General features: G+C 38.5%; 1 protein-coding gene across 3 annotated transcripts; it reads left to right on the top strand.

Moving 5' to 3' along the window:
• Nucleotides 1–1,142: 1,142 nt before the first annotated feature.
• DKK3 (dickkopf Wnt signaling pathway inhibitor 3) lies at nucleotides 1,143–27,293 on the top strand. Of its 3 annotated transcripts, none has more exons than XM_087921133.1 (8): nucleotides 1,143–1,431; nucleotides 5,123–5,351; nucleotides 12,593–12,730; nucleotides 13,796–13,876; nucleotides 17,136–17,228; nucleotides 17,711–17,855; nucleotides 23,862–24,018; nucleotides 26,934–27,293. In XM_087921133.1, exons 2-8 carry the CDS (start codon nucleotides 5,148–5,150, stop codon nucleotides 27,154–27,156), a joined length of 1,041 nt encoding a protein of 346 aa, XP_087777259.1. In that variant the 5' UTR covers nucleotides 1,143–1,431; nucleotides 5,123–5,147; the 3' UTR covers nucleotides 27,157–27,293. The 3 variants fall into 3 exon arrangements, with proteins under 3 accessions (XP_087777259.1, XP_087777258.1, XP_087777257.1); XM_087921132.1 differs by having other exon boundaries at nucleotides 1,300–1,909; XM_087921131.1 differs by lacking the exon at nucleotides 1,143–1,431 and adding an exon at nucleotides 1,792–2,329.
• The last annotated feature ends 304 nt before the right edge of the window (nucleotides 27,294–27,597 follow it).

The following is a 27,597-nucleotide window of genomic DNA, read 5'->3' as shown; positions in this document are numbered from 1 at the left end:
AACTGCACAGTTAGAATTTGCAGGAGTCAATTTAGTGTTCAACTTGAAAGAGGTTATCTTTGTTGGCATTCTTCCCATGGACTTTTTTCGGTTATTTTCCTGGAGTTTATCTTGGCTTGCTTCGGAACTCTCATCAATGCTGTTTGTTTTGGTTTTCTGTTTGCCTCATTACTTACTTTTGTGATTTTAAACTGTGCCAAATAAAACAGTGAAGTTAAGTTGAAGGCCTTACCGGACTTTAATATATGTTTTGGGTTTTGGGTTATATTGAGAGACTACGGGTCATCACAAAAGTTCTCTGCACCCTTTCTTTGCATATTTTAGCCTCCAGTGCCCTAATCCTCTTTGTTGCTCTTCTCTGCACTCTTTCTTTAATCTCAACATCTTTTTTACATCGTAGCAATAAAAACTGGATGCAGTATTCCAAGTATACTCTCATAAAGCAGTATTGCTCAAGTCTTAGGCCTCCAATGGTGGAATTCCTCTATACAGGCAGTCCTCAACATACAACAGTTCATTTAGTGACCATTTGAACTTACAGTGGCACTGAAAAAAGTGACTTATGACCATTTTTCACACTTAGGACCTTGGCAGCATCCTTATGGTCACGTGATTTACATTCAGATGCTTGACAATTGACTCACATTTATGATGGTTGCAATGTCCCAGGGTCAAGCAAAGTCAACGGGGAACCAAATTCACTTAACAACTGTGTTACTAGTTTTAACAACTGCAGTGATTGAAAAGTGACAAGAAATATCATAAAATGAGCCAAAACTCACTTAACACGTTCCTCACTTAACAACATAAATGTTGGGTTCAATTCTGATCATAAGTTGAGGACTACCTGTATTTGCTCAATTAGGCGAGTACTTAACAAGAAGTTTCCTGCCCTAACCCTCCTTTAGGAGTATTATTATTTTAAAAAAGTTAAAAATAACCAATGTCCTTAAATTATGTTTACACCGTCAGTCACATTAGCCTGTCACAAAGGGGAAAAAAAAGCTAATAAGTACATTCTGCCATAAGCTTCAGCAATGCCTCGCTCTGCAAAAGACACTCTTTAAGGGTAGAACCGATCAAATGTTTCTTTAAAAGTCCACATTCCTTTGAGAAAACAGGACGACGCCTGTTCCAGAGTCGGATCGCATTCCAGCTCCTCTTGGAGAAAGACTCTCAAAAGTAAATCCAAAAGTAAAACCAGTGTTTGTTTTCGGACGAAAAAACGAGTCCTCCCCCGCCCCTCCCCGTCTTCTAAAGCAACCCCAATTTTATACCACGGCAAGGGCACGTAGTTTTATCGCAGCGGAGGTGGAACAACCTCGCAAGTCCGTGCAGCCGGCCTACAACTCATCGCTTGAGTCGCGTCGCGGATATTTTGGGTTGCAGCCCCACAAAGACCAACCTTCCGCTCCCGGGCAGTTAATTAAAGTGAGGAAGCGGGGTGGGGGAGAAGAGGTTGCGGAGGGGAGATTGGGGGAAAGAGAGAAGTTTCGGAGGGAGGGGCTGTTTAATTAGCTCTTTCCTTCACCAGCGCCCCCTCCTAATCCCACCCACCCATTTCGTCCACTTTGCCCCCGGGCAGCCGGTAGCGCGAACGCACGCGGGAGCTGCTGGTGCTGCTTTTTTCCCCCCAGGTTTGACGTGAGCTTCCCCGCAGGCTCTTTCCTCGTCCCTCCCCACCCCCACCGTCCCCTCCCGAGGGCGGGTGACCCAGCCAGTCGGGGAAGAGAGGAGGAGGTGCGGAGGTGCCAACGCATCCCTCGCTCAGGCGCACCAGGGAGACCGACTGCAGACCGGCGAGGCAGGCCCAGGAGGAGCTTAGCGCGCCTTTTCCAGATCCAGGAACTGATCGGAGGGCAAAAACAAAAAAAAAACCCCAAAACGGTTTTCTTCTAGGCTTTCTCTGGTGGGTAGGAAGATGGAAAGATGCTATTTAATTTACTCGTTTGTTATGCGTCTAAGCTATCGACCCGCGCGCTCGACGAACGTGTCCCCCGCCCCCTCAGAGTCTGCAGCGATGCCTGAGAGGAGTTAGAAGAGCGGTGTGGAGAGCTTTTGGTCTCGACTCTCCTCAGGGCTGGGATTGGGGGAAGCTTCCTCGAGGCTCAGATGGAGCGTATCTGGATTATAGTCTGCTCCTGCCTCCTTCTCGCCTTCCTCGGGTACCGGCCGGCTCGGTTCTTCGCGCGGCTTCATGCTGCTCTCGGATAGCTCCGCGCTTTGGAAGAGCCGGGAGCCTTCCGGCCGAGGGCGCGCGCCGCAAGATGCCTCTTTGCAAGATATCTCTGGAGGTTCTCAAGTCATCCGGGTCGCTGGTGTCTCAAAGGTGCTTTTTTTTACCCCCAAGAGGCGGCTGGATTCGGGTACCCCCTGCCCCCTTTGGGGAAGATGATTCGCTTCTCATGCGAGAAACTTATTCAGTTCTGACTGGATGGTGGGGGTGGAAAGATTTCGACCAAATCCCTGTAAAGGAGTACAGATAGTCCCCGACTTTCCACCGCAATTGAGGCCAGAATATATGTTGCTAAGGGAGAAATTTGTTGAAGTGAGTTTTGCCCCATTTTACTAGTTTGGTGCAGTGGTTAGAGTGCTGTACTGCAGGCTGCTTCTGCTGATCGCTGGCTGACTGCAATTTGGCAGTTCAAAACTCACCAGGCTCAAGGTTGACTCAGCCTTCCATCCTTCTGAGGTGGATAAAATGAGGACCCGGATTTTTGGGGGGGGCTTATGCTGACTTAGAGAGGGCTGTAAAGCACTATAAAGTGATATATAAGTCTAAGTGCCATTGCTATTTTCTTGTCACATTTGTTAAGTGACTCAGTCACTGCAGTTGTTAAACTAGTAACCCGGTTGTTAAGTGAATTTGGTTTCCCCATTGACTTTGCTTGTCAGAAGGTCACAAAAGGGGATCACATGACCCCAGGACACTGCAACTGTCATAAATACGAACCAATTGTCAAGCATTTGTACGTAGATCAAGTGACCATGGGGGATGCTGCAAAGGTTGTTAAATATGAAAAATGGTCATAATGCACTTTTTTTCCAGTGCCGTTGTAATTTTGTACAGTCGCTAAATGAACTGTTGTAAGTCAAGGACTATCTGTACAAGTCCTTCCATTTCTCCCCCTCACCCAACCCCATCCAATCAGAACTGAAGAAGCTTTTTAGATGAGAAGAGAAATGTCCTCCTCAAAGGAAAAAACAAAGTCCAGTTGCCTTTTGAAAAAAGCACCTTTGAGACCTTTTTGTAAGAGTGGCTGGACCATTATTTTTCTGCCTGCTTGCAAGGTGTGTTGTAATGGTTAAAAAGGCCATTGTTATAGCCTCAGTGCAACTGGGGCAGAGAGCTGTTCCCTGAACTTTGAGCCTTTTCGCCTTACGCTTTCTAAGGCTGCTCTTTTTAAAAATGATTTTATTGATGTAGTAATGAAGCGCTGACCCTAGAATTTTAGTCCCATCTTAGGCATGAAAGCCAGGTGAAGATTCTGGTCAGGCCCTGAATTGCTTGTTGGTACTTGAATCCATTCATTATCATATATTTTGGATATTCCAAAACTTTAGTACTGAGATGGAAACCAGGACAAATCAAATCCTTCACTTGTGGGTCAGAATACGTTAGACTCAACTATGAATTAAATTTGCCATATATATGGAGAATGGTTGTATGGGGGAATTGTCCACAGGAAGACAATGGTTCTTGAGCTAGAAATGTGACTAACATGGATTCAAAGACAGATACATTTAGAAAATTTTGTAATTGCCCTGATTGGAAAGGTCACATTATTTTCTTTGTAGCCAATTCTACATATTGTTACTTTCATGGAAATAGAAAATGGAGAATATCCATGTATAAGAAAATCTACGGTGCATATAAGATAGGACAGTATCTCTGCCCTTTCTGTCTTCATTTAAAACTAAGATGCTAAACAAAATGTAAGTAGGCAGTAAAACTGTAGAGGAACATTTCTAAGCATTTATAATTAAAAAAGAACATTTGGTACATCTTAAATACTTAAATACAGTTCAGTTGTCCTTTATATTTGTGGATCAGACTCTGGAGCCTTATGCCATAGTAGCTACTCATTTCCTCAAAGAGTGAATTTGTTCTTATGTAGCCAAAAGGGCACCATTCACTCAAAGTTGGTTAGATTTTATCTCAAAAAGGTACTTCATATTGTAGAGATGATGTACTTCTCCTGTAGTTCACATCATTTCCACCCCCAAATCCCTCTGGCAATTCTACTGGCACGTGTGCAAATATATGCTGAAGCCTCTTCTAGTTAATGGAACTCAGAAGCTTGGAGAAATCAAACAAGATGCTTTGTTGTTAGAAGAAGGGTTGCATACAGATGGTCCTCATTAATTTTTCTTACTGGCCTGTCCACCTTGGTTCCTTTTGGACAGACTCTAGTACACTAGCAATTACAGTGGAGCCTGGCAACTCAGTTGTTAAGCAAAGCAGTTGCCAAATGAAAAACTTCAAATGTGTTTATGATCTTATTATTTAGCTTTCCTTTGTTTGCAGACCTGCAAGGCAAGGACTGCTCATAAAGTTTCATTTTCATCACTTCTGAAATTCTGGAGAATCATTAAACGAGCCAGTCACTAAACAAGGAGTACCTGCAGGTGTTGCTTCATGCAACAACTTTAAAACTCTACTACGGTATCCATACAAAGGGATGGTATAATAATATGGCTTGGTTTGCAGAAATCATCAAAAGGATTGGGGGAAGCAAGAACCTATAGAGCAACTATCCTCCAAAATAACTTAATGTTGAATGGCAAGCCCAGTGGTAGATATTATATCTATCCAGGTGTGAGAAAAGAGGGATGGGAAAGTGAAAAGAAATTTGAATGCTTTGTCGCAGCTGGGATTCTGAAAAGAAAATTTCAGTCCTCCAGCATTTTTGAAGGTTACTGTTAATGTAATGAGTAGAAGATCCAGCTTTTGGAAGAAAATAGTATTCTTAGAACTTGAATGAGTCATCTTCTTGGCTTTCAGTTTCGATCATCTAATATCAGTAATGAGGATTTGGAAGTTCGTTTAAGACATTTTCTCCCTGGGGAAAAAAAAAAAGATTGACATTGGTTTTTTTTTGTTTCTGGTATTTGCCTGTAGGAGAATCATTACAGCAGTTCTGAGGATGTTTCTGCTTGGCTTGCTCTTCTTGCCGGCTCTTCTGGGCATGGTCTTTTCAGCCCCTGCTTCAGACAGTAAGAAAAAGGAGCAACCGCAGGAGATACTGCTAAGCTTTCCAAAGGATGAAACTAGCCTGAATGAAATGCTCCAGGAAGTCGAGGAGTTGATGGAGGATACTCAGTACAAGCTGACCAATGCAGTCAAAGAGGTAAGACTTTTGTCTGGAGAGTTGGAATAAGAATTTAATGTTTAAAGCTGATAGAGAAATCTCACTACAGTATGCTTTATAAGCTCAGGGTTTTAGATTAACAACAACAAGATTAAAATATAACATACCTATGCTGCTGAAATGACTACCATTTTAATTGAATATTTGAAGAAAAGGTATGTATCTGTCTGCGAAATGAGAATAATGACGTGTAATAAAATGGTGGAGAATCTACCTGCTCAACCTAATAGGTTAATTTGGGTGACTTGTCCTAGGCAATTGGCAACAGAGAGTGTGAAACATTAAGGGTGTGAATATTTTATTTAAGTATCACCAGTATCAGCAACTATTTTTATGTTTGTCAAAAGACTTAAGTGTCAAAGGCAAAGAGGGTAGGAAAAATGAGGCAGAATAAAAAGAGTATCTGTAACTGTAAAATGCATGCCGAAGAATTGATTTATCCATCATATCTATGTAGAAATTTACTTGCAAATCCCTTACAAAGAAGACATTAATTTTTGTTCCTCATTCATACAGTAGGCCTGCAATCTTGTCTTATCTATGCTTTTATTTTATATGAAAGGAAAAAAATCACTTTCAGCTTATTTTTCATTTTTCTTCCCCTGGAATCATGCACATATTTTCAGACTGGTAACATTAAGGTGGAGTATAGGTTGATCTTATTTCTCATCCTGATTAACTGTTTTCATGATGTGAAAAACTGATGTTGAGTTTTCAAGCATTTTTACGTATTGAATAATGGACACATCTAATTTGGCACATGTTCCTGTTGCTGATCTTCTAATGTTAAATCAGTAACTGCGTGGAAGGAAAACCATCTGCTTCATTAAATAGTACTGGCAGGTTTGTTGCTTTACAGACTAATTATGTATACATATACATGGAATTTTGGAAATGTCTATGAGTTTCCCCCCCTTTTACCATATAAGAAATATTTATTGTCAAATATTTTGTATCTTATATATCTCCCACCAATATTCTGAATATTTCACAAATATTCTGAATGTGCCGTTTTGGAAAGAAATGATTTGTTGGTTTGTTTGTTTTTTGCCAACCTACAATTGACTATGGATGGACAGGACTGGAAGCCATACATCCTGGTTTACAAAGCACAGTGGTTTGTTCATATAATCTGCATCTAAATAAACTAAACTGACATAGCACAATGTGCACATCAAGCTAGTAAGTTTCCAACCCCATTTGATTTGATTTGGAGCTGTGTACATTTCATATTAGTCAAGTTTGGAAAAATAGGCTGCATACCAAACCCTCTTAGAAGAAGTAAATCCTGTTAAATAGACACTTTATACAACAGTGTATTTTCTAGTTGTTGCTTAATTGTCTATGTCTTTTTAAATGCTTGATTTTTCTTTTTTTACTTCTGAATCCTAGACCTCTTATTCATCAACACTGGGGTGGGCGGGGGGGCTTAGCTCATGGTGTCCTTAAGCTGCTCCTCCTCTCGGGTGCTCATGCCAGCTTCTCTTAGCCAGCTAAGAAAATTCTATCTGGAGTGAGATACTTGGGCAACAGCTTGCAAGGTATTCAGTCCAAACAGCAAGGTACCACATCCTCCTACTCTTCTATACCTTGGAATTAATTATTGGAGCTTTGCTACTAAGAAAATAACAGCTGAGGCATAAACTGAAGCAACAGCTTGAAACAGGCCCAGGGCTGGCTTCAGTGTGGCTTAGATATTACTGTTTTATTAAATTCATAGCAACCTACATTACCCACAAGATTCAATTAAACTTTTTATTTTTAGTAATTTTTGTATTAATTCAACAACTTGCCGACCAATTATTCTTATGCAACAATATTTTATGCAATTGTCCCAAATAATCAAGTCATTTCCTTGATGGCATAATACACGAATCTCAAAAAAATGTTACAACTACAGCAAAATAATTTCTCATGATAGAAGTCATTCCTTGATTTTCTGGATTTTCTTATTTATTTGAAACTTCTTTATACCACATTTCATTTAAAAACAAACCAACCCCCCCCCTTGATGTGGTTTTGAACAAACTCCAAACAATTCAAATACATTAAAAATAACTGCAAGCATATATTAAATTATTATATTAAACCTATAAAAAAAAGACAAAGAGAAAATAATAAAACCACTAGATCAAGTAAAAACTTCAATAAGGCAGTAAGGCTCTAATGAAGCAATCAAAACGTTAAAAAGTTATGATATGTATGTAGTTATTTACCAAGCACATCTAAATTATATTAAAGATACCAAAATATCTTTACAATCTCCAAGGCATGTCACAACTTTAGAGCACCTCTAATGTTTGGAAGTTGAAAGCTGAAAAATTTGACATGCCCTACTTGATGCTGGGAAAGAGATGAAGAGCTGGACCAGTAACAAGATGATTGAACTCAATTACAGGGACAATGAGTGCACCATTGAGAACTTGGAAGAACAGATTTGGGGTAGATCTTTGTGGAGAGGATCTCTCTATATGGCCTCTAGATGTCAAAAGTCATATACAATGACATATAAATTAAGGAAGTTAAAATTCAAACAGCAGTAAAACATTATTCAAAAGACCAAAAAACCTAAATGTTCCTTTGCTTGACACTGAAAAGACCATAAAGATAGTTCTAGGCTTAACCTGCTTGGGAATGGTATTCCTTAAAAGCAGTAGGGGTTTATAGGTTAAAACCAACACCTTGCCTTGGGATTGAAACCAGCCTGGGAAGCAGTGAAGATCACATAGAAATTGCCAGGAGCGTTTTTACTGGTTCCAGACAATATTGTAGCCTAAACAGAATAGCCATGGATATCATGTTATCAGTATTCCAATATCTAATTGGCTGCCATAAAGAAGACTGGTTTCAACCTATTCTGTAATGCAGTGGTATCAAACTCTATTTCATTGAGGGTCACATCAGAGTTGTGTTTGACCTTGGGGGGCTCGGTTGGGTGTGGCCAGGGTGACATCATGTGTCAGGGGATGCCTGTGGTGACCTGAGCACTTTGCCAGTGAAAACAGGCTTTTGAGCTCTGTTTTCGGCTGGGACAACCTCCTGCAACCCTCTGCCAGTGAAAACTGAGCTGGTAGAGGCACTGCAGGGCGGGTCCTTTACTATTTCCAGGCGGCCCCGTGGGCCAGATCTAATCACCCTGCAGGCTGGATCCAGCCCCGGGGCCAAGAGTTTGACACCCCAGCTCTAAAGCATCTGAAGGCAGAACAAGAAGCAATGGATGGATACTAATCAAGGGGAGCCACCAACCTAGAACTAAGGAGAAATTTCTTGAACGTCAGAACAATTAATCAGTGGAACAATGTGCCTCCGGAACACGGGTGGGATTAAACTGCTGTTACTACTGTTTCACTACGTGTGCGTGTACAGCATTTGCAAAAAAAAAAAAAAAAAAAATCAGCTGCGTTGCCCGGACAGCTGACAACGGGTGCGCAGCATTTGAAAAACCTCTTCTTTCTTGCTTTTTCAACCTCAACTATGCCACGCAAAGCAGCTGAGGTTGAAAAAGCAGGAAATAAAGGACAGCCAAGAACCTGGGCGAACTGGTTCAGGGACTGCTGCTCTTCAGAGCTACTGGTACTATAGAACGGGGCCGAACCAGTAGCATCCCACCCCTGCTCCTGAAGCTTTGGAACACTGGAGGTTTTTAAGAAGAGATTGGACAACCATTTGTCTGTAATGGTTTTGGGTTTCCTGCTTGAGCAAGGGGTTGGACTAGAAGACCTCCAAGGTCCCTTCCGATTCTGTTATTCTGTTATTTGTTTCTCTAGAAATCAGCTAGAGGTGATGTTGCTTAAATATCTGCCTTGGACATGTCAGCCCCTACTAACTTGTGTACAATTTATGATACTTGGGTAGGAAACTCATTCTTTTCTGTTCGGTTTTTGAATGTCATGATGTATGCTTCCGTCCTCTTCCCTGCTGCTTCCCTGGCTTGTTTGTTCATTCTTCATTGTGAATGATCTATCTGCCAATCAGCTTGACTGTTTATATCTGGGCTTCTAAAAAGAAGTATTTGTTCTGATGATCCTGAATCTCAAAGCAGATTTGTATCTGTTATCCATTTTCTTTTTCCCTGCCCTCGCCTTGGCCACACCCTGGGGAAAAATACTTTCATGATTTTGAAAAGCATCGTGTTTTAGGGAATGGAGACAAGACAAAACAAGATCCTGCTGTGTAAAATCAACTTTTTTTGAAGAAAAATTTGTTCATGGATTTATTATTCTCTCTCTCCTCAAATACTCATTTATTCTGACCAAAAAGGCTGCTAAGTCTGTCTTCAGTACTCCTAATATTCTTGGTGTAGCCCAGCTTTTGTTTACATAGTTGAAAGTGATTCAGCTGTTTCAAATCTGCTTTCCTGACAGGCTGAAAAAAATGTTCCTGTGTTTTCCTTTGTTCTGAGATCTAGTACTGTACTTTGTACTTTCACAGCTGAGTCTTCTGCTTAATTTTCTGTTTTCCAAGTATATGTTGTGCTTGACCTGCAGTTTGCCTCTGGGTCTAGAATCAAGGCTTGGGTTTGGTGGGCCGTGAGTGCTCTTGACTAAGAGCAGAGTTTCCTCGCATCTGTAAATGGAAACAGTAGCTTCATCTGGGATGAAGCAAAGACAGCTTCCTATCAGAAGACCTGTCTAGGCACGATGGTGCCAGCACTTTGTTTTAGAGATTAAGCATAGCCTGTTTATAAACATTCTTGTGTTTCTCTGGGACACAGCCAGTCTTGGTGTGATTCTGCTTCTGATTTCTGTCACCAGCACATTGTGCAACTCAGACAAATGTCACTGGAAACAATGTACTCCCTTTCCATTTGACGTGCTGAGAATTTTTAATTGCTGTAGAAAGCTAGAATTGCATTGATCTTCTCCCACCTTCCATTCTGCCTTAAGATAAGCAGCAACAGGGTAGACTTATAATAAAGAGTGTCTCTGTATTGATACAGGCATTCATTCTCACTAAAATATACATTGAAACATAATGGTTTGATTTAAAGTTCTGGAAATTATACTTCTAATTATTATGCTACTCCTGTTCACATGAACTGGGCTTATAGTTTTGTGTCAGTGCATAATCTCATGTTTTGATTCTTAGAGACCAGTGATGGTTAACCTTTTCGTTGTCACATGCCAAAAGCGTGCATTTTTGTGTGTGTGTGCATGTGTGTGTGCTTTTACCCATAATGCAATACATGTGCGCACTTCCACCCCCCTGCACATGCAGGCATGACCCCCTGTGCTCCCCCATCCCCTGCACATGAGCACGTGTCTCCCACATGCACCCTGCCCTCCCGCACATGTGTGGCAGATACCCAACAATCAGCTGGTTGGCGGGAGGCGCGCACGCATGCGCAGTGGAACTGTGCTGGGGTGATGGCTCGCATGCCAGCAGAAATGGCTCTGTGTGCCACTTCCGGCATGCGTGCCATAGGTTCGCCATCACGGTTATAGACCAAGCAATGTTCAAGTATTGAAGCTGAATTAATGGTGCAAGCAAGTCAAACTTTTTATTTTGCTCACAGTTTTCAGCCTTGTGCCTAATATTTTTGTTTGACTCTATTGTAAAATGAAAGAGAAAACTGACTGCCTAACAGCCTTAAAATGACTTGCCCGTTGCTTGTCATAAGAATGTGCTGTGGGATAAGCTCAACATTGAAAATTAACACTGCAATTAGGGAAAGATGGGACAGTTCTCTTACTAATAGTTTGACTGGTATTTGGCAGAATGATCTATGCTGCCAATAAGACCAACTTGCCTAGAGTGTGCCATTTGTATTCAGATTGATCCCTAATGTTATGACAATCTTGTTTCCCCTTCCTAAGAATTCTATTCCTCTGTGATTGGTTAAATGGTAAACCTTTAGCTGTGAGTACAATGAGAATTAAAAATTGTGATAATTTATTTATTTGCAAAATTTTAAAATGATTCCTGATAGATAGGTTAGTTCACAGTGAAAAAACAATTTCCCCCCAATCTCTTGAAAAGAGATATGAGCAAATAGGATATGCCAGTTCTCTTTATTGGAGATGGTCATGGACATACCTAGAAGCCAAGCCATGAAGGGCTTTATAGATGAGTGTTTGGTAATATATTAAAGATGGATAGTAAACTCCTTGGTTGACCAATCTGGCTGTGTTCCTGCCTCAGATAACTCAAAATAAGCAGCTTTTGAAGAATCATCAGATTTTCCCCAATGAAGAGCAGTTATTCCTTGATTGGCTTTACTGTTTATTTGCTAAAGACAAACATGATATGTACATTTGCTCTTTTGAGTTAGGACAGGTGCCAAGATTTAAGAGAAGGTGTGGACTATTTTGTCCAAGAGATCAAATAGCAAAATCATTGCTAGCTGTTCCTTTTCAAATATTGAATAAGATAACAACAATGACAAGAAAATAGGTGTGTTTGTAATCATTTGTCAAAGAAACATATTCTAGACTGTTCCCGTTTCTTAATTTTTTTTCTTTACTATCTTTCACAAATAAAGATTTTATTTAACTCCATGTCGAATGTTTTGCCTCCTGTGATGAGAAGTATAAATTGCAGTATTTTTAATTTTACCATGGTCATTATTGAAGTAATAATATAAATATGTTTTTCATATTTTGAAGTTTACACCAAATATCTACATGAAATAATGTTTTTGTTTATAATCCAGATACATCTTAATTTCTGGAATAAAGGCTGGAGAGCAACTTTTGATTGTATCTATTCATATTCATAAGGATAACATAGCTGCGTAATTTTACTAAATTGGTAATGTAGCCTCAGGAAATTGAAGTTTAATCAGGTAATTACCATGGGTGCAGCATAGACACTCAAGAGTAGTGGAGGAAGAATTGCAGTATCCAGAGAAAATAATTAGGAATAGAATCTTAAGAGAAAATTGTTTCTGGTTTGAAATTTGTTATTGCTGCCAACTTGTTCTTCCTTTCCAAAAATATCACCTTTCACCTTCAAAAGGATTTTCCATATCCTCTGCATAACAAACCTCTCTGTATTGGAAAATAAATATTCTGCAGTTTCAGACAAGGCAGACAGTACCACAAATAGTAAAGTTTTGAATGAACTTTGTGCATGTGTATATTGCTCTATAAATTTAACAACTTTGCATGGATAATGAAGTCAGTCACTTGTTCTATGCAAAGCTGAGTCTATCTGGAAATACATATTTACTGATGTAGATGTTTACATAGTATTTGTAACTGTAATCATAATCTTTCTAGATGGAAGCAGAGGAAGAAGGCTCTAAAAAGATAATGGGAATTGAATTTCAGAAGCTTCCTGCCAATTACCATAATGAATCCTACACAGATACAAAAGTTGGAAATAAAACTATACACAGACATCAAGAAATTGATAAGGTGAAATGTTTTCATTTTATGCATTTTTATATGTGCATATTTCCTTCAGTCTTCACTGATTTTCTTCAACTTAGTGTTCACCAGATGCATTAGTAGTATAATTTTCATAATTCACCCAATTGTAGCTTTTTAGAGATACATTTGGTTTAAGAAGTTGCAGTTTGGAGTCTTATTTTATCATATACTCTGAAGCACTTTTTGGCCTTCAAATCTAAACTATTGCATAACTGTAATAAAATTTTGTGGCTTGGCCCTCCAGTTTCTGTTGAGATCTCTAAAAACTATTTTAAAGCAATCGTGGGCAACATTTTTTCAACTGACTGCATGCTTCCTACTTGCTGTCATAGTTCCTAAGGCTGTAGGAGAAAGGTTTAATAATGATGCTGGTGGGGATATTGTGGGCATTTTGACAAATTCTAAGAGCAAAAGTTAAATGTTTTCTGTCAGAGGCTTAATGTACTGATTCCGGCTTTATTTTTTCTAAAAACAGCATAAAGTTGCACAGCTAAATCTTGGCCATTTTTCTCTCAGAATGTAGATTAGAGATTTTGCATAGATTCTGCAGGCTGTTCTAAAAAAGCCTCTTCAGTTGAATCAGGCCACCACCTATAAGGGTTGACCAGCATCAAGCAGCACATCTGGAGGGCATTATTAACTGATTTTCAACAATATTAAACAAGTAAAACAGTCTTGGATTGTCACAGATCCTTCTCTACTGTAAAATCATAGAATGGTTTCATTAGTTCTTTCTTTCTTTTCTTTTGCAAATAGTGCTTATGTTTTGTAACTTCATTAACATGTAGTTCCTTCAGATTTTTTTATATATAATATTGTGTTTAGGGAACCTGGATGAGGTTCTGCAAGATACTAAGATTAAATCTCATTCACCTGTCCCAAACCCAAATCCCACCAATTTCATATTATAATTCAAAATTGTTTGTTTCATAATTATAAAGTGATAGTTCCGTTCACAGATTTAAACAAAAAACAAAATAAAACCCAGCACTAGAACATTATTAAATGACAAAACCATTGCTTTACTGTGTGCCTGTTTTGCTCTCTTAGGTAACGGATAACAAAACTGGATCTACTAGCTATTCTGAGACTATTATTACATCAATACAAGAAGACAGAAAGAGAAATCATGTAAGTAATTCTTGTTTTGAAAAATAACATATCAATAAATGAATAAAAGTTGTCAAAACCTATATGGCGTGATTAAAACATAGGATTGTTCGACAGTTCATTATAATATGCATTATTCATATTTATGGTCTACTCTGGTGACTGTAATTTGTCATTGGTTGTCATGCATACATGCCAGGCATACTGTCATGTGTTTTAAAGTAATTATCACTAAATTCTCTAAATTATTGGGAAGTTTGGTGTTGCAGACTGAAGATACTTGGAGAGAAGATTGCAATGTAATTAATATTGATTTTAGCTTGCTTGTGGCTTTGATTTGGAAATTTCCTATTGTGTGGATAAGAAATCTTAATGCAAACATGAGTATTGCTTAAAGCAATGTGGAGTTATATTAATCTAATAACTTAATACAACACACAAATGTGATCAGAAATTAGATTTGTACCCCTTGCTTCAGATTACAAAATAACCAGTAAGCTTTTCTCTATGTTCCCTGATAAGCAGAGAAAATGTTGTAGAATAACCAAAAATGCAGCCCAGCAGTTGAACAAAAAAAAGATAAAGTCATAAAATATAGAAATATTCTTCATGTTCTATATTTCAGGGAATGTAACATTGCAAGGATCTAAAAAGTCAACTTCTTATTCTTAACCAGAAGCTAAAAAATTCAGGACAATTCTTTTTTTTAAAAAAAGCCTTCATTTTCATAGCTTTCCTTTTCTGAAAGGGATAGCACACAATTGGATGACAACCACTAACATAGTTGTGTCTCACTTATGGAACTGCTTTGAATTGAGCATAGTTTATAGGAGACCAGGTTTTTATTGGTTTCTAGATTGTGACTATCATGTTTGTTTTGTCCATCCATCCATCCTTCCAGGATCAAGCCACAGTAATTGCACTTGTAATTTGATCATTACTAGCAAGTATACTGCCACAGCAAGTGGCAACTTCTACCTGAGCTCAGATGATCTTAGGAACTAAGTAGAAATCAGCCCTGGTTAGCAGTTGAAGGGTGCCAAGAATTTTAGTGGGTTAGCCAATCTGGGAAATTCTAGAAATCTTTTAGAAGAAGGCTGTGGTTAATCTTTTCTGTGGATGCCACCTCGAGGAGGTAAGCTTGATATTTAGGATATTTACATTTGTTTCTATTAGTGAACACACTTGATTTTTATCCATGTATGTAGTTCTTAATACGTTTTGCAACAGTTTTGCGCCATGACCATTTTGTGCTCATTACATAATTCATAGATTTATTTCTCCATGGAGACTTGCTGAAACCCTACCTTTCTTTAAAAGATCTTGCAGCTAAAATACTTTTGATTCTTACATGAAACACAGCATATTTCCAAATATTCAAGACGGTGCAGAAAAAAAATCAATCAGAGAAGCGTTCAGATGGGTCAAGCAGAATGAGTGGAAAATTTAACAGCTAGCAGCAGGAGACTTTTGGTCAAGAAGGAGCTGTTGCAAAGAATTAAAACTGACGTGATTGCTTTTCTCCTGTCTGAAGAGAGATTGCTATTGAGACTGACAGCATGAATGTTGGCTGTAGAATTAAGTGCATCAGGAATATAAATCAGACTTTATGGGAGGAGGGAACTTGGAAGTAACTATTACTTTGTGGCTGGATGGCTAGGAAAGCCCCAGATATTCAAACATGCCTAAGTAAGGCTAATACAGGAGTAGAAGTTAAAAGGAGAGCCAAAAGTCTGCACAAGGGAGCCACTGTTCAGTAGGGTAAAGTCTTGTTCTATCCAGAACTGTTGGGGAGGTCAGTTCCGATACCACCACTTTGTCACAGGGATTGTCAAATGGAGACTTATTTGCACAGCCTGACTGAGTATGTTCATAGTAAGGATGCAGGAGGTGGGTGGAGGGCGTCCACCCTTTCATTTAATAAAATCCAAGAACACCTTAGGTCTGGCAAATCTATTATTTCCTTGGTTTGTCCTGAGGGTTCAGTCATTAGTTCAGTATGTGCAACAATAAATAGCTTTGAATTAATAACATCCACTTGTCTGAAAATGGTATTGGGTCTCCTGCTTGAGCAGGGGGTTGGACTAGAAGACCTCCAAGGTCCCTTCCAGCTCTATTCTATTCTAGAAATTGTTTCACTTGCTTGGCATAATTGGGAAGTTTAATCATTAAATGTGACATTGTATTCTTCAGTGCTAGAGAAAACTGGTTTGCCTTCAGTACAATAAGTTACTGTGAAATGTATTTGCTAAGTGCAGGTAATTCTTAACATATGACCACAGTGGAACCTGGAATTTTGGTCTAAATTGTTGCAATAATAAGTTAAGGCACCTTCTGATTGGACTTCATTCTAGGACCAGTTTTAAGATGGTCATAAAGCAAGACTTCACAGGTGTTACATAAATCATATCGTTGTTAAATCAATTTTCTGAATCGGCATGTTTTGCATTGCAAATCGTAGTTATGTAACGACACTCTAAATGTGAGTCAGTTGCTTGGTGCCCAAAATGCGTTAGCAGTCGTAACTTTAACGATGGGTTGTAAGTAGCTTTTTTAAAGGTCTATCTGTAACTTTGACCAGTTGTTGGGCTACCTGTATTTTGTACTTCAATGCATATCTGCATTGAAAAAGGTATCACAACCTGTTAGACCCCTTGGTATTGTTGGAATGTTTGATTTTATATGATTAAATAAATTAGTCCAGTACAGGGTTAGGCAATCAGTCAGGGGGAGCCATATACACAGACCAGTTTTTCTTGTTTTGATGTTAGTTGTGTGCTTCCTGTGTATTTGGTCTGTAGTCTGGGGCATATAATTTGAAAAAAAAACTCATAAAAATGATAATCTAAAGCACTTTTGCAACATTAGGACTAGTTGGACTGATGGAACTCTGTATGTAAACACTATATATACCACTCATGCCGGCAGAGGGGAGGCATGCTGGAGGTGGTTGACTGAACAGATCTCCCCCTTCCATTCCAGTTCTCCCCAAACCTTTGGCTGTAAGGTTTGATTTTAACATTTTATGTTTTAACTAAATTATAATTGTAAGCTGCCCAGAGTTGCCCTATTGTAAGATGGGCAGCCAATACATTTTCTAAATAAAATAAAATAAATTCATTTTGGGAAATTACGATTGTTTTATTACTGTTTTTATATAATATACAATATTGTGACATTGCTATCCTAGGTGCTTTGGGAGCAAAAATGGATCTTTGGTTGCCTGCAGTTTTATTGAATAACCACACTTTTACTGAAGACTTGTTATTCTTCTTCTCAGGAGTGCATTATAGACGAAGACTGTGAAATTGGAAAATACTGTGCATTCTCTGATTTGGCGTACAACTGTCACATTTGCAAACCTCAACACGGAGTGAGCATTTCATTTTTATCCACTTTCTTTTTCTATCTATAAGTTGATAAGTTAGGGTTAAATTGTTAAAAGATTGAATATTGAGCTATGTTTGTTGCATTATGCTTATACATAATGTCTCATCTCAAGGCTCCATGACTTGATGATTTTGTTCACAAAACAGTTTCTAGAGTTGGAAAAGCGTGGATGAAATGGCTTCTGAATACATGCACTTTATTACCCATTTCTGTAAAATGTAAAATATGTTTTTTTAAAAAAAACAGCTTCTAGATCAGCGGTTCTCAAATATTTTGGCTGCAATATTTTATTTTATATTATTAAAAAATGATTGGGGACCCCAAAGATTTATGTGGATTATGCTTAATGATACTTTTTCTATTAGAAATTAAAGCTGTAGATCTAAGTCTGTGATCAGATCATAATGCTTGCAATAAATTGTTCCTGTGGATGTGTTCTTATTTTTTTATTTTTTTATTTTTAAGCACTGTTCTCGGGATGTGGAGTGTTGCGGACAACAGCTCTGTGTATGGGGTGAGTGCATGCAAGCTGTCTCAAAAGGAGAAAATGGAACAATTTGTGAAAATCAACATGACTGCAATCCAGGTTTGTGCTGTGCATTTACAAAAGGTCAGTCACTTTTATATTTTTAAAAAATTGTTCCTCTTGTTTCTTCTGGATAATTAACAGAACAAGTTACAATATCTGCATATATGAGTTTGTATTTCTGTTAAGATATTAAATGTTGTTAATATTTAAATACTCTGTATAACAGAGAAATAGTCTAATGTAATATTCTTCACAAGTAAGCATCTTGTTTCAAATGAGCATGTTTTTATATCTTCTAACATTTCATTTCAATGAAGAATAGATTCCTTACAGAGAAACTGAGTGAATAAACAAAGAGAACTAGTGCATTTGCTTGGGGAGTGCAGCAGGGGAATTTAAGGGGGATTCCATAACAATCAAGACTTTGTGCTTAACCTGAGAAAAGGACAAGAACAAACAGCATACAGCTAGTAGAAAGATTCTTAAGAAGTGAAGATGAATGGACTGAAATTCCATTTTGACCCACATTGCTTATAGCATATTTTGCTGCCTGAAGAAAAACCTCCTGAAATATATTTGCATCAAATCGTGGTTGTTGCTTTCCTTGAAAATTGGATTGATGAGTGATTATATTTCACTGATAAAAATTTGAAGTGGATTTATCCGTTCAAAGAAAAGTTACACGGCAGAAATATATATTATGGAAGCATTTCTTCATTTTAAGAAAGCAGATAATCAAGTGCAATAAAGTGCAAGTGCAATAAATGAAAGTAACAGGCATAAGCAAGAGACATATGATATATTCTTCATTATTTGATGTCAGGAATGGTTTTCAGGCCCTCATAGATGAAATAGGCTCAATGTTCAGAGGAAGAAAAAGACAATAGAAAGAGAGGATCATAAATCTCCAAAGGATAGCTATGTCCTAAAAGAAGATAAAGACAAGAGTTGTGATAGCTGGTGATTTACTATTGTAAGAAATTGTATGGCAACTGGGACCATTGGCTTGTGAAATTGGTGTCTGCCAGATCAAGAATAAAGGCATAGATAGAATATTTTTGAGATCTTATCAAGTCTGGTAACAGTTATTTTTCCCTGCTGACAAATGTGAGGACAAGCGGTACTGCAAAGAAAAAGGTACAACTACATTAGTCTAGAGTTCTTGGAAGGAAATTAGGATATTGACAGCTGCTTACCATCCTTCCAGTCCATTGAAGATGTCCAGAAAGAAACCCCAGTAAGCAGATTGTGTCAACAGCTAGTCTTTGCTTATTGATCACAATCGGGCCTGGAATTTTGGTTGAAAGTTGTTGCAGTCCTTAAGTAAGATATCCACACACCACTTCATTTAACAATCCCAGCTCCCTTGGTTGTGGTTGTTAAGCAACCACACGAATCATTAAGGAGATGGAGTGAAAGAGCTGCCTGCCAAAAGAGGTCAGGTCTTTCTCTCCTGCACAGAAGGGAACCCCTTGCGTTGACAAGCTGAATGGGGATTGGATCTTTGGGATCCAGGTTTAGTTGGCCTAGAGCTGGTGTCCTCTCTCCATGCTCTGTGTGCAAAGAAGGACCCTTTTAGCCAGGCTATTTGACAGCCTTCCAGAGTGATTTCGTCCTGTGCAGGGTGGAATCTCTCTGCTAAGCAGCTCTTTCACTCTCAAAGAGGGCTGGCTGAAAAAGATCTGCCTGAAATCCAAGCAAAAAAAAAAAAAAATCAAACTTGAGTTTTCAGGGTAGACCTTCTTCAGCCAACTCCAGGAACCAGTCAGATAGCTGTGGCTTACAACTTTGCCTACCAGAAGAAACTGACAAGGAAGATTGCAAATGGCAATCACATGATTACAGGACTCCTGGCAATCTATTGTACCTATGAAAGGTTGCCAAGCACTCAGATTGCAATCATATGATAATGGTGTGTGTGTGTGTGTATGTATGAGTGCTGCAACAATTGTAACTTTGGGCATGGATCATAAGTCTATTCAGTGCTGGTGATAATTTTTAATGGTCACTGAATAGATGGTCATTTAGCAAAGAGCTGTATTGCACATTTGAATATCCATCCTTGCTAAGAAGTCTAAATGAATTAATTTGGCAATGATATAAATCTGTCTAACCAAGGTGAACACATGTTGCAGATATTTCAAAGGGGAAGGAAGGAAGGAAGGAAGGAAGGAAGGAAGGAAGGAAGGAAGAAGAAACTGATTATAGTCAAACATAATCTTGGCCCTAAAAAACAACAACAAGCAGATGGAAATTCCTAAGAAGGAAGAAAGCTTAGTGAAACTTTGAAAACAGGAAGAGGGTAGATCACAGAGCAAGTCACATAGGCCGGCATAGTGAAGCTGGTGTCAGTAAATGAAAACTCAGAGATTAGCAAAATATTGTAAAAATTTAAAAAAGGCTTTGTGAGAAGACAATACTCATTGATTCCACTTATACCTCACATCATTCACATACAACTTAGCTTTAAAACCATGGGAAAGAGAATTGAACTCTGCCTAGCATGAGAACTCAGGTTGTGTTCAAGGTTGAATCCCTCTGTGGGTCTGAAGAAATTTCAAACAATAAGCTGGTTGGCAATCAGCTGAGCCAATGAAAAGCAAAGGCTTTTATATTATGAGCCCTTGTGGCCTTGTCAGCAGCAGTTGAGTATGCCAAATGGGGAACAGCTGAGGCCACAGTAGACTCAGCTTACACAAGGCTCCAGTTGGGACCAATCAGAGTCACCCTTGCTGAGGGTGAGATGTCCAACAGCCTTCCAGTCCTGCTTAGCAAATGGGACCATCCACTGAAAAGTGATAAAGAAAAGGATATTGAAGGGAAATAAAGAGCTCTAAGAAGTCCCTTGCTGTAGACCCCAAAGATTGGAAGAACCCTAGAATGTGTAGCCTTAATAATAGTAAACAGTAGCCATCTATTGTACATGAAAAGGAAAAAGGCTAGAGAGAAGAAAAGAAATAAATACATAGATACTAGCATGGAGAAAGCCAACTTCTCTAAAAATCAAGTGCTTACTCCAGTGGTGGCAACTGTGTAAGTACCACCCTTCAGGAAGGAAAGAGAACTCTCTTAGTCTAAAAGTTCAGGGGCAAGAACATCCTGAAGTAGCAGGCTAGTTATCTCCATCCAAATATCCAGTGGAATTAGGCAAGCTACCTGCAAGAGGTTATTCTGGTTAAGTTTCTCATCCTTCATGAATAGCAGTAAAGTTTAGCTTCTCAGTAAGAAATGTAGCCTGGGAAAACAGCCAAGAGTGAAATGGCCCAGATAGAGATGGTGCAAGTTTGGAATATTTCCCAGAAAGTTCATTCAAAGTGGAAACGGAAAGTTAAAAGCCTTCTTCGTGTCTTTATAACAACAGAGGAGAAAGAAAGTTTAACTTAGAATTGGTCTTGTGTATTGTCTGAATTTTTGTACCATCCTGAATCTCTGATAGGCTCATCTATTGTCAGAATAAAAGAAAAAGGATTGATAGATTAGCTGCTCAGCAAGAAAGGCAAAATATTAACAAGTTAAAGGAGAGATAGATCTAGTCAATTCTTATTTTGGTTCAGTTTTCTTCAATAAAAATTTTGTGTTCCACCAAACAATATGAAGGGCAGGAGGAAAGCAGAAAGATTAATAGAAATATGGTTAGGGAGTGCTTCTTCTGAATGAAGTCCATTCTTAGAAACCACATGAATTGCATCCTTGGTTACTGAAGGACTGACTAAGTGAAAATTCATATATTATCTTTGAGAAGGCCTGAAGAACTGATGAAAGGCCAGATAACCAAAGCAGAATAGGTATGTCTATCATCAAAAAAGGGAAAAAGAATGATAAAACAAACTGCATATTGGTTAATCTGACATTGATGTCTGGGAAGAAGCTAGAGGAGGTATAGAAATGGATCTATAAGCACCTTGTCAACCAGGTGGTAATAACCAGAAGTCGTCATCATGGATTTGTCAATAACATATCCTGCCAGATTAATCTTGTCACAATTTTGATATTTATTTCTCAAATAACTATCAGAAAACTGTAGGCATTTCTGGTGTTCAGCAAAGCATTTCATAGAGTCAGCTGTGGTATGCAAATTAGCAAGCTATTTAAACATGTAGTGGATGATTAAAAGGACAGTTAAGCGGATAGATGCTAACCTGAAAATTGTATAGGTAGTCCTCAACTTATGGCCATAATGGAGCCTGTTCTTTTTGCTTGCAAATTGTGATGACCATTATGACTGGATGGGAAGTAGGCCTTGTCCTATAGAAGAGGGGTCCCCAATCCCTGGTCAGTGGACTGGTACTGGTCTGCAGCATGCCAGAAACAGGGCCATGCAAATAAATGATACCCCATCTGCGGGATGCAAGCAGCATGTGAAACCACGTTCTGGTCAGTGGAAAAACCTCTCTCCATGGAACTGGTCCCTGGTGTCCAAAAGGTTGGGGGCCACTTCTATAGAATGTAACCCTTCCATATGCTGATAGTTTCTGCTGACCAGCTTTAGGCTCCCTCGTATGGCTTAATGGTCAGGTTGGGAGCAGGCAGGATGGCTGGGGGGGGAATATAGGGGCTGCATCATCCCTGCAATTGAATCATAAGTGTGAATAAAGATTGGGGGCACTACAGTGGCCATAAATTTTGAAACCAGATGATAAGTATCTTTTGGGAAGTCTATTGTAATTTCAAACAGTCATTAAGCAACCAGTTGTATGTCGAGGACTATCTGTATTCACTAAGTACTTACCACTGGATCATTATCAAACTGGACAGACATAGCAAATAAGTGCCATATTTGTGGCACTTATTATAATATTATTATTATAAGTGCCTTGATGCTTTGGTATGTTTATTAAGATTTAGATGAAGAGGTAATAAAAATGCTTATCCGATTTACAGATAATACTGAATTTGATGGGATAGTGAATACTATAGATGAATAAATTCAAAATGTTCCTAATAGCTTGGAACAACAAGTTATGAGGAACTGAATGAAAATTAACAGATGTAAGTCCAAAGTTCTTCCCTAATAAAACTTTAAAAATGATTATACAGTGTAGGATGGAGGAGACCTATAAAAAAGATCTTGTATTAGTATTTAATTGCAGATCTGAGTATTAGTCAGCAGAGTAATGTAGCTGCAAATGTGACAAATGTAGCTGCAAATCCAATTTTAGGTTGCACCAATAGAATAACTCTTCAAGTAGATGAAAGGAAAGTTATGGTCTTATTTTTACTCATTCCAGTGTGGGGGATACAGAATCTCACACTTTAAGTCACAGGGAGGCATTTTCCAATTTATTGTTAGAAAAAACTTCCTAAGAGTGGGAATTTGATGAAGGAACACAGGCAGTGGTAGGTACTATTTCATTGGAATGTTCAAACAGAAGCTTAAAAGATTCCCGCACTGAGCAGGGATTGGATTTAATGGTTTAAATAGTAGCTTCCAATTCTCTGATTCAGTTAAATTTGTAACAGGAACATTATTGGTATATAAGGCTGCATGGCAGTTGTGAAGCTAAGTATGTGTATGTGTCAATGGCACATCAGGACAAGTTTTCCTTTGGGCTTCCTTGTTGTAACTACTATATTGTGTCTAGCTCAAGTAAATTCAACCCCTTTTTCTGAAATTATTAATAGTTGGATAAAACATCTCCCATTAATTTGCGGTTATAACTTGTTATGGTGTAATTTTAAAAGTGATATAATAAAGGAAAAAAGAAAATACCTTAACAGTATTCACACACATAGACACATAGACACATAATCTTCCTTCATTGCAAAATGGAGGAAATTAGAAGCATACTTCTCCCAGTGCTTCAGGAGCAAGTCTTTAAGGATCATTATTATAGCTAAGAAATCCTTAAATAATGGTTTTAAATAATGATCCTTTCATAATACTGTTTTTGATGTTTAGCATTTTGGATAGTATGTTATTAGGGGAGATAACAAATACTAGTATTTGTTTTGAGTCATCTTGTAAGCCAGTTTGGAGAGACAGCTTGAACCCTGAAGGGTGGCCCAAATTAAGTACCATGAATAATATAAATAATTCACCTTTCGCATATAATAAAAATAAACAGACTTTTCAAATTTTCTCAACAGATCTTCTGTTCCCCATATGCAGCCCCTTCCCTGGTGAGAGAGAACCTTGCCGTAATCCTTCAGATGGGCTTCTCAACCTAATTACTTGGGAGCTGCAACCAGATGGAGCTCTTGATCGGTGCCCATGTGCTCATGGGTTGATTTGTCAGAAGCAGAGGTACAATTTCAGATTAGATAGAATTAAACTCTCCTCAGAACTTCATTGGAAAATTAAGATCAGGCTAAATATTTCAGTTTCGAGGAACACACCTGTGCCTATTAAATTAGCATTACTGCAGAAGTGTGTTGGAAGCTTGCAATCATGGCAAAGCAGAAATCAGATTAACTTCTTACTATCTGCAAATGTAAATATAAAACAATTTGAATGCTATAGGAAATTAATCAAGGTAAATTACTCAAAAGACAAGGTAAACGTTCGTATGAAATAGTTATTTGAAATGTTTCCTTAAGGGTTTCAGTTCATAGCTCCTGACCAAAATCATTGCTTCCAACCACAAGAATTAAGGCTGCCTTAAATTTTGGAAAAATACAATGGACACACAAATGTGTAACTAGCAGTAATCAAGAGCAATTTTGTGTAGTTTGAGATAGAAGATAGAAGAAAGACATCTTGCCACTTTCTAAGGCTGCTGTGTATTTCAAACAAAGTTTCCATTACTGTTGATTTTCAGGAGCATCATAATCATAAATACAAAATCAGGAAGCATTGAAACTAAACACAAATACACTCTGGTTAAATACTAGTAGTTTCCAATGATGAGAGATGTAACCAGAGGAATAGGTTGCCTTATGTAGATTTTCAGAGGTTGGAGAGCCATCTGTACTAAATGCTTTAGCTGACTTACTTTTATGAGTCAGCAAAATGGGGAAAATAAAAGGAAAATACTCTTTTTTTATGTACTTGGCCCTAACCTGCTTAAATTGTTGTTATGTAACAGAGGTTCACACATTTGTCACATTTGTACGGTCTGCATAGTCCGATAGTGAAGGATGGTCAAAGTGGTTTAAGGGCTGCCACAATACAATGTGATCATTACTCAGGGTTCATTTTTTATTTTTGTGAACTAATCCATTTTTCTTGGTAAGGCTTTTCAGAATTGGTTTATCACTGTCACCTTCTTCCTAAAACTGAGCGTGACTGACTGGCCAAGGTCACCTAGCTGGCTCCAACATGAGGCTAGAACTCACTCTCCTAGTTTCTAGTTATATGCCTTTAACAACTACACCAACCCAGCTTGCTTTGCTTAGGAACTATAAAAATATTTCATTGAAAGGTAGTCGATACCTGGTTCATCGTAGTTCAGGAATGTAGAAGCATTTTGTAACATGGGGATTAGCACTATTAGCCTGTTCCTGTAGTTACGTTTGTACTGAATACCCTTGGGGAACTGAGGGGGAGATGTACTGCGTGATTTAGGCTGATAGATAGGCCTGGATTCATTTCATGATATGGCAGGCTGAAAGTAGTCCAGCAGGGAATTATTAATATTACTGAGTTACCAATCAGACTAAGGTTCATAGCCCTAAGTTTTCAAACTGAGTCAAAGGTAGTGATTGCTAAGAGATGTAATTTTATTCTACTGGTATAAAATTCCTGAATATGCCATCAATCCCAGATGGAAGATCACTATTGTCACTTGCATCACTGTCCACAAAGGTCATAAAGATCAATCACATCATGATGCTTGGAAGCATTAATAGTGATGGCTAACCTTTTCAACACCAAGTGCTCAAAGCACGTGTGCAAACCCCCAAAATACCCTGTGCGCGCACCCTAGCCTTCTTGCATGTACCCTGCACCCCACACGTGTCCGTGTTGCTTGGATGCGCCCCCCCCGCACATCTGCGGCAGAGACCCAAAGACCAGCTGGCTGATGGGAGGTGTGCACACATGTACAGACGAGCTGAGCTGGGGCGACAGCTTGCGTACCCGCAGAGAAGGCTCTGCATGCCACCTCTGGCATGTGTGCCATAGGTTTGTCATCACGGCATTAGTATGTGACTTCCGTGGCACTTTTAAATTAGTATAACTCCACTTGAAGGCCATAGCCATTGATTGTAAAGAGGATTCCTTCTCTTAACATGGTTAATTCACTGTATTATTAGACTTTCTATATTGCTCATTATGTTGTCTACATTTTATCAAGTTAAACTCCAAGGGTTATCTTCACATCTAATGTAGTGTGAATGAATTATTTACTGATGTAAAATAACTTCAAAACTTTCCTATGATTTAATTCCCGAGTCCATTTATTTGCTAGAGAACAAAACTTCCAAGAAACCAACATAATAGCCTGCATTACCTCATCCTGATGTCAACAGGTATCATGAAAATGCAGTTGAATCTCTGTTGATCCCAAGGAGCATGTAATGTGTAGGAACATGTAAAACAAGAATGTTTCAAGAGGTGTTACAGAGAGACTGGAGAATTCTCCCTCCTCTCCTTCCTGTGAAAAATGAGGCATTGCCTGTTATCCTGTGAGGTAAACACATCAGTCCCTGAGTTGCTGCCTTGAGATTTAATGAGGGCTATAATGAATGCTGTTTCCATTTCGGTAGCTCGTCATGCAACTCAGATTTTCAGTATTGGTTATTGTTTGCAGATATGGGGTGTCAAGGTAGGGATTGAGTGGGAGACTAAATGTAAGACTAAAAGTTGCCCAGTAAAAAAATAAAATAAAATGGAAATCCCCCAATTCGTCCTTTAGAGAGAAGCACATGGTCAGAATATTGTTAGACACCCCCCACCCCCTAGTTACAAGAACCAAAGCAGAGCTTTTAAGTGGTTGGAAAGAATTCCAAAAGCCAAGATCTCTGTGGTGTTTTCCTTTCTGTTAAATCACAGCATAAAACCAGTCCAATTGTTAAGCCATGTTCAGGTTACATTGACATGTACTCACTATTAAAGGTTTGTGTCTAAACTGTAAAAAGAACATTTAAGGGACATAAAACCAGTTTAAATGTTAGAATGTTTAAATGTAGGTACATTGAAACATGTAATTTTAATCATATACATATTTGTCCAACTAATACCAATATACAATGCTGAAACCTGGAATTTGTTTTTTCCAGTTATAGCAGCGACTCTCTTTGTGAATTATCACGGAACAAGACTCAAAGCGAGGACAAAAAACAACTACTAGCAGATGAATTATCACTTCTGGATTTTGTAACTGAAGATATTCCTGGTGAATATGAAGAGAGACTGATCAAAGTGCAGAAAGAACTGGAAGATGGAGTGACTGATTTAGAAAAATTAGCTATGGCTAGTGACCTTTTTGGAGAGGAAATATAAGTCCAACAAGTTAATTGACCACACGCACACTATTATCGCTGTTTCAAGAGTTCTTATACATACATGGTATACCTGCACCTCTTCTCTGCTGCATAGAAGTGCAGTTAAGTCCACTTAAATAGATTAATGAAAATAGATTCTTCTAAAGCTCAAGCTAAATACTGTATAATGGGTAGAGATCTCTACCTTTTAAGTACTGTTTTGAGCTGGTTAAGAGTTAGGATTGAATTAATTTAAGTCAGATGGTTTGAATTATGTATTTCCTGTATATATTGCTTCTTTAAAAGAGATTCCAGCTATTTTCTCCTTAAAAGCTCAATGATACTGAAGGATGCTATGTACCTTGTGACCAGAACCTATAGGAACTTGGTATATATGCATAGGATAACTGTTTTAGTTATATTGATTACACCGGATAGAAGTGGTAGCTTCACATCTTGG

This window comes from Pseudonaja textilis, chromosome 1 (assembly GCF_049901715.1).
Source record: "Pseudonaja textilis isolate UNSWEBS1 chromosome 1, rPseTex1.2, whole genome shotgun sequence".
In the NCBI taxonomy this organism is placed as follows: Eukaryota; Metazoa; Chordata; class Lepidosauria; order Squamata; family Elapidae; genus Pseudonaja; species Pseudonaja textilis.
Note: the sequence above shows the minus strand (reverse complement) of the source record. Positions and strands in the feature narration are given on the sequence as shown.

Excerpts from the sequence above, each read along its gene's own strand:
- DKK3 (XM_087921131.1), top strand. The coding sequence starts at position 2,268 with ATGCCTCTTTGCAAGATATCTCTGGAGGTTCTCAAGTCATCCGGGTCG. Across the intron at positions 17,229-17,710 it reads TTTGCAAACCTCAACACGGA|CACTGTTCTCGGGATGTGGA; the intron begins GTGAGCATTTCA and ends TTTATTTTTAAG. Across the intron at positions 24,019-26,933 it reads TTGATTTGTCAGAAGCAGAG|TTATAGCAGCGACTCTCTTT; the intron begins GTACAATTTCAG and ends TGTTTTTTCCAG.